The sequence below is a fragment of the Falco punctatus genome (genome assembly GCF_963210335.1).
Source record: "Falco punctatus genome assembly, chromosome: Z".
Taxonomy (NCBI): Eukaryota; Metazoa; Chordata; class Aves; order Falconiformes; family Falconidae; genus Falco; species Falco punctatus.
This window is the reverse complement of record NC_137586.1, coordinates 14,800,922-14,813,527: the sequence shown is the minus strand read 5'-3', so window position 1 is coordinate 14,813,527 and position 12,606 is coordinate 14,800,922. Positions and strand designations below refer to the sequence as shown.

Below are 12,606 nucleotides of genomic sequence, written 5' to 3'. Positions count from 1 at the left end.
GCTAGGATAGGAATGGCTATTGTGGAAAGAGGCAGCTGCCTGTGTTGTTGCACACAAGTATAAACCCAGATTTCAGGCACTTGAAATCTGGCAGTCTGTGGCTGTCTGAAATGAGGCACACAAGTCATTCAACAATTTTAAAATACTGGCCAGCATGCAGGCAATAGAAATGTAAAAAGAATGGCTATAGATGTGAACAGTAGCAATTGTTTTACAGTTCGTTATTTTTGACCTTCATTTTGTGACCATATTTCTTATATGATTTCAGGTTCTCTGGGGCATCCCTGGAATTTTAAATGTGTAACACACAATTTACGTAAAATGATCTGTACTTGGGATGTCTCTTCGAAAGGAAGACATGGACAAACTGACTTTTGCTACACTACCAAGTAAGTCAGCTGTATACCTGGTTGAAAACTACAGAATTTTATGAAAGTGTAGTTATTCCTCAGTCACTGTCCATGGAATTTATGATGCTGTTGTTTCCCAGCATCTCCCCATCAATTTTCCTTGGGTGGTGCTCCTCCAGGCACTGTTAACTCAGGCCATGGTGGGGTTCCTGGCAAAGTGTTGTTTCGTGCTAACAATTCTGCCAAAATCTGCTTGCTGTCTTTAAAGGACTGGAAGATGCTCTCATTTACTTATTCTCTGTGTATCTGCCTAGCCCTTGCTCAGAGTTTTCATGAGGGACATCTTCATACCAGGTTCAGTCCAAAAGGAAATGATAGTTGGAAGAAGTGAATCTTGATGTTATGGGCCAAAGCGGTAGAATATATGACATAAGTGTTGAGATTCACATGTGGAAAAACATGAAAAATCTCTTGGTGACTGTCTTACAACCTTGATAAATTTAAAGCTGTTTGGAAAGCATTGTATTAGAGGAAACGTAAAATTGTTCCACAATTACAATAGCTTTTCCAAAGTGAATGTGAGATGAAAATTTTGAGAAGTGTTACAAAAACTTGTATCTTTGTGTTTTTCACTAATCAGAACTACATGTTCAATTCCCCATGCTCTGAGTCTGCCAAATACTTATCATGTGCTAGGGATGAGTTCAAATCCTTTTTACATCTTGATCCTGCCCCCAATCCAGATATTTGTACTGTCCTTTTTCCTGTAAATTCTGCAGGCAGCCCAGGCTTGTCCTTGGGGTCCCACAGCTTGGCTGCACTTCTTCCACCTACATGTTTGATTTTTCTGTGTCTTGTTATTCCTCCTGCATTGCCAGCTATCATTTCTATACAAAAAAACCCCCCACCTATAAGTGACATTGTGACCAGAGTTCAGGAGTGCAGGGTTCATGAGGCATTGCCCTCTAAACAAGAGCGGTCAGGTAGCTGCTGATGTTTCTCCTTAGCAAAACAGAACAGGCTTGGGTCCCTGAAGCAGAGGGGCTGAGAGCTGAGCTTAGTGCAGACGACCTCCCTGAGGGAAAGAGATTTTGTTTTTCACTTGCCCAAACATCCTCTAATAATATCTCAGTACAGAACAGGAATAGCCTTTCTGAGCGCTCAAGTCTCAGCTGGCCTTCTCTAGCCCAGAGTCTTGTGTAAATCTTACAAGTTCAACCCAAGCTCTTGACTCCAGCTGATGGGAGCGCCAGGGTCCTATTCCAGTTCATAAGTGACTAACAGTCCCTCAGCAGGAAGTCTGGCATTGTTCTCTTTGCTTTCCTTCCTCCCATCATTCCCCCAAGGGGAAGGTCTGGATTTTTCCAAACTTTTTGCCTTTCTAGTGCGTATCAATGATAATGAGCAAAGGGACTTGACCTATCCATTATTGTTTCCTGTATGCATCTACAACCTCCAGACAAATGCCAGATCACATTGTGCTGAGCACTGCACAAACATTATGCACAGACTTTATTTAGATCTGGGATCTTAGCAATTCTCTCCTGTACCCTCTACTCTTTCCCCACAAGCTGAGCAGCAGAGGGGAGCTAGAAGATTTGTTCTAAGATGGGGACACAGGTGGGTAAACCTGCTCTTCACACACATATGGCATCACTTAGAGAGGAAATGGAGGGAAAGTGTAAACATAAAGGGATATGTGTGTTACTGTTGGGTTTTGGATTTTTTTATTTTGCTTATTTTGAAACACTCATTTATATGGTGACTGTAGATTTCAGAAATGCGTCTTTTAGTTAAGAAGTCAGTTTTTCACTTTGAAGTGTTCTCTTAACAGCTAGGTAGCTGCATTATACAGCTAGTGCGAGGCCTATTCTGTGGTAAAAGTGACTTGAAAGACAAGGGAATGCCTGTCAATCTGGCACTAACCAAAGCCCGTGCAAGTCTTACTCCTTCACAAACTCGATGGAGCTCTCTGTTATAATACAGAGAATTTTGTTTTATTAGTATCCTAGGAATAGGACTTAACTTGCCTGAGCTTCCTATCAGCTGAAATACCTGCTTAATCCTCTCTGTCTTTGCAGTGACCTCCCCCCTCCAGTGTGTTTTAAAACTAAGGAGAAAAGGGTTGAGATTCCAGTCCCAGAGAGCTCCAGCACAGTGACAATAACCACAAACAGCATTTCTGGAACTGCATTTGCTACCAAAGAATTTGAAATTCACAAGAAAGACATCTGTAAGTTTCCGGTTTTATGTATGTACATAAGGCCTTTATACTTTGATGAACAATGCTCCAGCAGTGTTTAAGCTTGCAGTTTTCTTTGGCCGTGTTCCTGTATGTAAAATGGTGGTGTGCTGAGTCCATATGGATCTACTACACGTAACAGGTTGTTTTCTCTTACCCTTCAGGGGAAAAAAAACCCTCTTATCTGTAGATTATAGCAGTAATCAAGGATAGATAGCGAGGAGGAAAATCAAGTACAATACTGTTACATGCCCTTTTTTCCCCCCATAATTGCAAATTAAGAAGGATTTGTAAACAAGTTTGTAATCTACATATTGAGGTACCTGCATGGTGTGTAAAGTGCATTTGTCAAATTTGGCTTGGGAAAGGCAGAATAAACTTCTTAGTGCCTGTTCTCTCATTTTAAATGCTGAATAGCTACAGAACAAAGTAATTTATTCTTGCAGTTTCACATTTTAAGGGAAGTTATTACATATGTCACTTCTGATAGTATCATATTTTCTTAATATATGCCAGACTTACCCATTCTATTCAAATCTATCTGAAACTGAGCAAATACATTTATGCTTGGGAGGTAGGCTGTGTCATATTGGAGTCATGGATCAGTTAGACTGTTTACCAGTTCCTTCCTCCCACAGGAAGAAGCTGGACATAAACACCATCTACCAATGCTGGCTTATAATTTAGTCTTTGGTTTTGGTTTGCCTGCTTATTCCTATAATGCAGTCCAGTTTTAAAGCCAGTAGCACTTCTGACTTTAGTCAGTTTTCTGACACAGTTTTCTCTTCAGTTGAGAGCAGCTCAAGAGCTTTAGCAATACACAACTCAAAAATATGTGGGAAACACACTGGGATCTCCAGCACCTTGCTGACTCCAGGCAGGGTGAGTTTCTCAGGTTTATCACAGGTTATCCCGGGTAGTGTGTTGACCGTGCTGACTTTGCTGGCTCTTAGAGCCTCGGCTAGGACCAAAGTTGGATTAAAGGCACATTTTAGAAACAGAATTTATCCTGCACCAGGCCCAGTGAACTGCCATAAGAATTGTACTACCATAATCCTTGCCTACTTCTCAGTCTCTTGCTTCACTGTCACTCATTCATGGAAGAGGTGCTTCTATTTAATCTCCCTGTCCTGTCCTTATCACCATGTCATGCTTTTCATATTTATTCTAGGTTAAAATCTCATTCTCCATGATCCTCTTCAGACCTTTGCGTGAGCTTCTTCCATCCTGTGCTTCTGCTCTCCTTTCTGTCTCTCTCACTATCGTTGCAAGTTCCCTCTTGCTTGCTGGTCTCCAAAACCCACTTCTTTCTTTGGGGCATTTTCCATCATCCTCCCTAGCTATGTTCTCCTGTACACTTCAAAGACTGTCGCCATGTTTCCTTTATCTGTGTGGCACTGAATGAGCGTTGTGAAAGATAGGACGCCTTCCTTACTATGCATTATGAAGAGTCTTATTCATGATCAGTTACTCACACATCTGCATGCTGAGATGTTAAAAGAAAATGCTACCTGGTGACTCATCAGCACCTGTGCTTTTCTGGGAACTGTCATGCTCAAGTAATAACAGAGTCCATCTTGTTCTAATTACAGAGGTTGAGTTACATGTTTGTATGGCTACTAGCCAGCGCAGAGTAGAGAGATGTGGCTGTTAAACACCTGTAAGGTTGCTGTTGCTGACTAATGACTTGAAAATGGCTTTTTTCCCCCTCTCTTTTTCAAGCGTTTGTTCCTCTCACTCCACACATTCTTAGTTTAACACCTGACTTTTCAACTTCCACATTAAATCTGAAGTGGAGTGATAGTGGATCAGTCTTCCCATATGGACTGGATGCCTTTTGGCAGATTCAGATACTCCGTAAAGAAGCCATGGAAAAAGTCATACAAGTAAGTCCTTTTCTTCCCTTATGTAAAATACATACACAATTTTTGCCCATGATAGTATTCTGGGAGGTCATTTGAAGAAAGCTGAGAATAATGAAAATTGTAGAGCTTTGTCTCAAGTCTTGGTGGTTCTTGACTGTTCAGTTTGCTTTTTTTTTTCAACCACAGTCATTCCAGGTCAATTTGTACCTCTGTTCTACAATTTGTAGGAATGAAGAAAAGATAAAATTAGCAGCCTGGGACTAATATTAGAAGAGTTTCATTTTGAAAAGTTGGAACATATCCCTGCCTGGGAGAGGCCCAGGATATGGGGATACAGTATATACCTTTTGAAATGCTTGGCGAGCTTCCAGCTGTCCCTCAGATGTCCACCTTCTGGTGTTTCTGGATGGCTGTTTCCCTGGCTGGTGGGCTCTTTAGCATCTTAGTTTTTTATGCAAGTAAATTCAGAGCACAACTGAAAGTTAGGTGGGACACTGCAACCATGCATCAGGATTTTATGATTTACATCACTTAATTTGCCATTCTGTTGACATCTGAGAGATTGTAAGTCATTACTAACAGATGTTCATAAACTCTTGGGGTTTTTTTGGGGGGAAAACTTTGTAGGTAACTTACTATTCAAAACTGACTCATGAGGACATCATTCTTTCTTGGAACTGGACATCAGATATGCCTTTGGAGTGTACATCACACTACGTGAAGATTCGCTGTTATATTAATGTAACACAGTTTGTTGGCCCAAAGGATTGGAGTGACTGGAGCCCAGTAGAAGAGGTCCCTGGTATGTTTGTTCCCTTGCTACCACATGGACTTTGATTGCTTTATGGAAAGTAAGCCAAAATCAGAGGAAAAGCATTAGGCAGTGGTGGAAGCTGCTTTTTGGGGGTGTTTTGATTAGAGAAATAATGCAATCGTTAGTTAATGAAACCTAGTAAACATTGATTTGTATGCATTCAAGTGCTCCTTAGTCACATTTTAGCTGATCAGCACCATGTTTATAGCAATTTTTTCATGTGGGTTTTTTTGTTTGTTTTTGTTTTCTGTTATTCCTTCTCTGCTAGGAAAAGATACCGAGCCCAATGGGAGTGGGGTGTTTCCGCAGGACACTGTGGTGGCAGTCGGTTCAGATGTGACAATTTGTTGTGTCCATGAAGAAGGACAGCAGATACAACGGATGACTTATGGACCAGAAGTATACCCAATGATACATCTAAGCAGTCGGAGCAGCGCAATCAGAGTACTAAACGCCAGTGCTTCAGATACCAGTGGGACAAATGTAGTGTGCATACTGTCTGAAGATGAGATGGATGGAACTGTCTTGTTCGTAGGATGTATGTATCATTATGTTTACTAAGATTAGGAAAATCAAAATAAGTTTGAGATTCTTAGGGTTCTGCTAGGACTAGCTAGGACACTAGTGGCTTTTTTCCCCCTGGCCTTTGGTTTCTGAGGATGAAGTGAGATTGTACTTGTTTGATTTCACTGTGGAAATTCCAGCCCATGGAGAAGATGCCAAGGCCGTGAGGATGAGGAGGTACCCATGTAAGCCCTCTTCTCTTAGAGCACTGGCCCAGTGCTTGTCTCCTTGATGGCTTTTTCTAAGGCACTTCTTCATGCTCTGGAACGCTTAGTAGTTTATTGCCATATGGAGATTCATTCCCAGTCTCTTGTCACTTTAGGTTTACATCTGTTCTGGTTTGATCCATGACAAGGTGAGAGTAAGAGCAAGAATTGTAAGTGAAAACATTAATTTACCAACTAGTTGAGTGAAGACAATAAAATAGTTAGACTTTTAACAACAGATGCTCATCCCCAGCAGTAGCTCCGTGGGAGCTAATCACAGCAAAGGAACACATCTGACAGTTCGCTTTCCTGGAATTTTTTCTAAACATTCTGCTAGTATTTTCTTCAAAGATACTGAATCACTGTGTAACTTCTCTGTGTAACCATGCCAGCCTCTTCCAGATACAGATACCTCTTAAATTACTGAAAGTATCTGGTTTGTCTTTTTCATAACTAGTCACTTCAGAGCTTTGTGTATTTTCCCCACAGGGGTTTTGAGCTATCTTCCAGTAGCTACCCATTAGAATCCTATTCCCCATTAGAAATGCCTGCCTTTGAACTTAGGGTCCTTGGGGTTGGGGGAAGGGAAAGGAGAGACTGGACTAATTTTAAAGGTATGTTTCCAACTCCAGCTTGTGCCTCCTGTCATTGACTTTGTGTGTTAAGTATGTGATACCAAATGCAAAATAGAATCCAACCTTTATGCCTTCTCACTGAGATGCCATTTTTGTATTTTTTGTGCAGTATTTGCTTTTGTGGGAGAATCTTCCAGCTAAATAAGTCAGTGGTTCATGAACAAAGGCTGTAATAATCCTATAGGTTTTTCCCATACAGTCGTTTTTGTAGAGCTGGGATGTGGTGAAGTCTGTTTCCTGGCAGTGGGGTTTTTTTTGTGATATGTACTTAGTGGGAAGTGAGAAGACTTGTCATGATGCTCTTGCTGATGAAAGACATTTGAGAAAGAAAAGGTAGAGGAAATAAATGTGTATGCATACCACCTTAGGTAAGCCTAGGTCTGGCAAAGCAAGTGTTCCTTTTGGCCCGTTGCTCTTAATCTGAACTGAAGCCTGCCATTGTTGCCTCTTGTGTTAATGCCCCTTCTCTAGCACAGCTACATGGTTATTATTGTGCTACCTTTTGAAGAAAAGTGTGTGAGACTTGAAATAAACGTTCTGCTTTAGCATGGTTACCCTCTCTGTTGGGATCACTGCCCATCATCTCCAGGAAGGCACTCAACACTGCCCTAGTATGGGATCAAAGAGAAAGCTGTAAAAGGAAGAGATGGGCACTTCCAAAGCAATGGTGAAGAGAGTGAGCCATTTGGGGCTTGTTTAGACTTTCAAATTCAGTGTGGAATTCATGCTGAAGGGAACATCTTGACATGACTTGCTTGGAGAATTAAAAGCAGTGGTTGGGGCTGGCGTGTAAGAAAATGTGACGCACAGCCGACAGCATTCCTGCATTGCTCAGCGGCTAAACTGACGCTCAGAATTTTTGAAAAGTCTTGGCAGAGTTTCACTGAAACACTTCCAGGTCAGAACCTGGAGCTTGTGAACATATTTGCATATGATTTACCAGATTACCCACCCACTTAGAAGCCTAGAGTCAAGTGTTAGTCAGATGGGGCTGATAATAACAATCCATCTGTTTTATTGGGATGTTTTAAGGCACTATTGTTTATGTGGTCATCATGTAACTATTACCATGTATTTGTAAGGCACTCCTAGACCCAGCAAACATGAATGGTGATGTCTGCAGGAAGCTGGTGGCCCAACTGTCAAGTTGAATGGCAAAACATCGGCTAACTTTTTGGTTTTCTTTTGTGCTACAGATGCCCCTGATACTCCTCAAAACTTGAGCTGTGAAACGTTCAACTTCCTGATAATAAAATGCACCTGGAAACCAGGCAGACCCAGTGGACTATATGGAAAACGAAGAACTAAATACAGTTTGTTTGAAAGGTAAAACAGTTCAGCACTAAGATGAGTAAAATGGTAGATAGAACTAGGATATATCCATTGCTGCCTGTGACTTCCTGCACCATGGCTATTTAAATGAGATAGACTCCATTGTTTAGAGCCTAGAGTACCTTTCAGGAGTTTGTGGAGGTTGAAACTAGACTAAACTTTGGGAACCGTTGTCTAGCTCTGCAAAGTTCCAGTGGGAGTTAAGGATGACTTTTCCCAAAGGTTTATGCCATTATGAACTCAAGAGAAGAAAAGGGCTTAGTGTGTCCGGCTGCTGCCAACATGTACGTAAGAATAATATGAAAATGCAGGCAGATAGTAGGAGTCATTCTAAAATTTTGTATATGCAACCTGTGTCAGATCATCTATGAGACATTTACTGAGCTTCTGCTAAGGAGGATGACAGAAGCTCACTGAGGAACAATTGTAAGACAGGCCATGAGGCATTTCCCAAATGCTACTGCAGAAAATAGCAGTGCAGAAGCCTTCTCCTACAAGCATTAAGCACTAGATAGTGTAGAGCAGGCAAAGTGCATGCACAAAACATTGAAAGGGACAAGTAACCCTGGGTTTATCCACTGATGTCCCACTAGTTTGTCTTACGTCGTAGATCATGTAAAGCCTTAAAAGTGAAGAATCATTTTGGGATAGCACTTGCAAATGGGATTCTTTGGTGGTTATGATTAGAAGTTAGTGAGGGGTTAACAAAATTTTCATGGTGAGAAGGCTCCCCCTTAATGGCAAAGGAGCAGTCAGGGAAAGGAGCCAGGAGAGGCCTGAGTCACACAAACTGATGGGAAATGGAGTCTCGTGGTGGCTTTGAAACAAGTTAGAGGCAATGAGGATTGATATATGATCACAGGTGTTGTCCAGGATGCTGGTGCTAAGAAAGCTATTGGGTAGGGTGCGAAGAGGTAGACAAAACAGAGCAGGTATTCAAAGGAAAGGAGCTCCAGTCTCTGGCTGCCCGTATTCAACTCATACATGAGGATGTCGTTCAGACTTGTTGTGCTCAGCCCAAAGCTGTGAAAAGATTAATGTGATGCATTTCAGGGTAAATATTATCTTCCTTGTACTCAGCCCACACTGAGCTATTGAAATAGAGAATATGGCATGGAGAGAGCTCAGAACTCAGCTCAAACAAAATAAAAATGCCCAAAGGAAGAAATTAAACTTGTGCTACTGAATGAGAGGTTTACACAGATCGTAATTAAAGCAACTTGCATATACGTACATACATACAGGTACAAACTTTAGATTTTACCTCTAAAGATGTAACTAGTCTTGGCTGCTACCAGACTGCCTCTCCTGCTTTTGATTTAAAAACAGCTAGGACTAGTGGGTGTATCCCAGGTAACAAACCTTAGTTTAGATTAGGCAGGGCTGATAGAAAGATGTAACATGTGTGTGTGTGTGTGTCGAATCTCCCCAGTTCAGAAAGCAATTAAGAACATTCCTTAAATGCAAATGTATGCTGATCTGAACAAAGATACTTTAAATCAGAATCTTAGTTGTGACTTGTGAGGTGGTTTTACAGGACCTACCTGTTTTCCAGGATTTTGGGAAGTGAGGATGGAAATGTTATGCTAGTGGAAGAGAAGAGTTTCACGTGAGAACAGGGCAAGTCATGACTGATGCCACTTTAACCTGCGTTGTGGTGTTAGATATGCCTCTGCAATCAAATCATTCTGTAAGCCATGTGTCAGTGAACCCATCATTCTTTACTGTGTTTTCAGTCTAGAATTCTGCCTGTTGCTAAAAATTATCTTTTTCAAAAATTCAAAAATTGTTCCCCCCTTTTTTTTACTTTGTAGAATATCTGGTAAAAATGTTTCATGTGAAGTCAATGAAATGAACAGAGAGCGTGTCTGTGGCTTTCCAGTACTGGCAGATCAGAATACCTACGATTTCATACTAGGTGTCTCCAATCCCATCGGGCAAACAGAGTCATCACTTATGGTTGATTTAACTCAAAGAGGTAAGACTTCAAAACTACAAAGGCAAAAAGATGTTTTTCCTGCATGCTAACTAACCATTTGTTTGTTTTGGGTTTGAAGAACTCTGACATGGTATACTTGTGATTATTTTGCTTTGTTGTCACCAGTATTTTGCTGTGTTCGATAATTTGAACTTGAAAATAGCTTAGGACATGTCCTGAGGCAATGTTTAGGTGGACAGGGAGGTGCCAGTTTTGGACAGTAATGCTACCAGATTGGATGCACTACTGTGTGGATAAAAATTTACTTGTGATCTAATAATTAGCCAGCTGCTGTTTATGTATTACTTCATATTCTATTACACATCAGTAATTAAAATCTAGGTGTAACTTTATGAACTGTAAGTGACCCTGACCCTGTATTTCAGTGTCTGCTTACAGGGCAAAATTTTACACAGTTTTACAACAGCAGGGTTTGGAACATAAGATTAAGTAGCACTAAAAGGTGAAAGGTGATAGCAAGGGTATTACCTGCTATTGGTAATAGCCATGATCATCTGCTGTTGTGGTTTGTAAAAAGAAACAACTTCTTTCATTAGACCTTCAGTTTGAACTCCCTTAAGTAAAGGGAGAAGATGACCACATTTCTAGTGCTGTCTTCCCCATCTGTTTCCATCTGCCTTCACAACCACCGCTGAGGATTCGAGGGTTCCTTATGGTTACAGTATTCTGCCATTTTCTCCAAAAAACTGAATTTAAACATGAAGATGGCATGACTTTTTGGTGTGCCAGTTCAACTAGGCTGAGATTATAATTGTCAAGATTAAATTGGCAGGTCCTAGAAAAGCATTATTTGTTTCTGTTAATTATGAACTGGGCTGTTTTGTACCCAGTTGATGTGACTGCGATTTCCTAGTTGTTTCCTTTCCCTTCTTTCCCTAACTGTCCGCTTCATTCCCAACATAGAGTACATATTTCCTTAAGGGTAACTGGACTGAATCCAACAGTAGAGATTTTTTTCTTTGATAGCTATGAATAGTAGTACTGAATATTATTGAAGAATTCTGTGAAGGATTCTTTTAGGGGAGGGAGAGGTCATTTAGGAGTCCTAGCCTGTCCTAGTCTGCAGATTTAAAGTTCTAACTTTAAAAGTTCCCAGAAGGTAAACAAAGTTGAGTGGATTTCATCTGTGGTCTTCTGAATTAGCTCGTGTTTCGCTTTTTGATAAAGTCAGTACGAGGGGAAATGCTTTTCTGCTCTCCAGCTCCTTATCACACATGCCAGTATGCTCAGCCTTAAGTAAAACTGTTTCCAGGTTTGATAGCTGAGAAAAGCGTCAGGAATGAGACTGCTTGCGGGTGCCTTCCAAGCACCAGCTGTCCTAGTTGCTGATCGGATCACTTATTTATCCTTCTGATTCCCTTTGATCTTTTAAAACCAGATTTTTCTGAACCAAAATGAATGTTTTTTCTTAGAACTGAGGGTTTTTTCTTTATTTTTGAAGTTCATCCAAAAACTCCAGAAAAGTTAACTGTTTCTGGGAATAGCTCTACAAGCGTCCGTCTGCGTTGGTTTATAAATGGCAGCTTTGCTGAGATCAGGCTTCTGTGTCAAATTGAAATTAGCAGTGGTCACTATGAGCGGAAACTGGTAAGTGTTGATTTTAATGGATTTTTTTCTTTTTTTTTTTTCTGAGATGTTGATTTTTTTCCACTGAACTAATCATGTTTCAAATTCTTTTCTCTTTTAAGAGCTTCACTCTGATCATCTTATTAAATGATTAATGCAGTAATGCTTAGAAGTTCATCTACTAAAATTGTAAAAAGTTCTGCTCGTCTCCATTGTTGCCTGCTTGCTTTTTTTTTTTTTTAGTTGATTTTAAACAATTTAGAGAGAAGTCAAGTTAGCCATGTCATATCATATCCGTACCAGCAGGTGATCCCCAGTGAAGACCTCTGCAGCTGGAGAGAAGGTGGTATTTCTAGGTGGGGTTCAGATTTTTCAGCATTCAGGCTTCCAGGTGCTGCCTGTCTTTGATACTGTGTGTCACTGACTAGAGCCGCGTATTTACTCTGCTGACTGTCAGAGGAGCTTAGGATACTAACTTAAGACACCAGCAGCAGATACTGAGTGTAGGTGGCGGGAACAGATCCTCTTCTTCCATATTGCCTAACAGTGTGGAGGTGATCTCTGTCACTGGGTAAGCCTGATGACAGAACTGCGTGCTCAGTTGGCCTGAGATTTACACCCAAATTCTGTGTTTGTGTGTTCAGATGGGGTATCTCAGACCAGCCTGGATAGGCACATGCTGAATTATCAGGTCTTGGTGCACAGACTCTGAATTTTTGATTTGAACACATTAGCCTCAGAGGTGGCTTTTTACAACACGTATTTGATTTTAGGAGTATTCCATTACCCGCTGCATTTAGTTGCCTGTTGAGCACAGCCTTGAATAAAGTCACTCAAGCCACAGAAGTGATGCAGCTGAGACTGAAGATAATCGTTATGTATGTTGCCTCTAAAATAATAGAGTAATCATTAATGCATGCTCTGTAAGACTCTTTAAAATACTTTCAAAGCAGTTAATGAGTGTGGAAGCCTTAAGATTGTGTATTTTCTCTGTAATGACATGTTAAGTATACTCATAGATTAGGTACTACAA

General features: G+C 40.8%; 1 protein-coding gene across 6 annotated transcripts in view; it reads left to right on the top strand.

Moving 5' to 3' along the window:
* Positions 1-12,606, top strand: part of LOC308056543 (leukemia inhibitory factor receptor-like) — a 55,554-nt gene that overhangs the window by 23,043 nt on the left and 19,905 nt on the right. For all 6 annotated transcript variants that reach the window (XM_080372111.1, XM_080372110.1, XM_080372114.1 and 3 more), the window contains 8 exons: positions 269-389; positions 2,432-2,583; positions 4,315-4,478; positions 5,085-5,259; positions 5,540-5,809; positions 7,873-8,002; positions 9,823-9,986; positions 11,449-11,594. In XM_080372111.1, the coding sequence (XP_080228237.1) occupies positions 269-389; positions 2,432-2,583; positions 4,315-4,478; positions 5,085-5,259; positions 5,540-5,809; positions 7,873-8,002; positions 9,823-9,986; positions 11,449-11,594 (1,322 nt within the window). The remainder of the gene's footprint in view (positions 1-268; positions 390-2,431; positions 2,584-4,314; positions 4,479-5,084; positions 5,260-5,539; positions 5,810-7,872; positions 8,003-9,822; positions 9,987-11,448; positions 11,595-12,606) is intronic.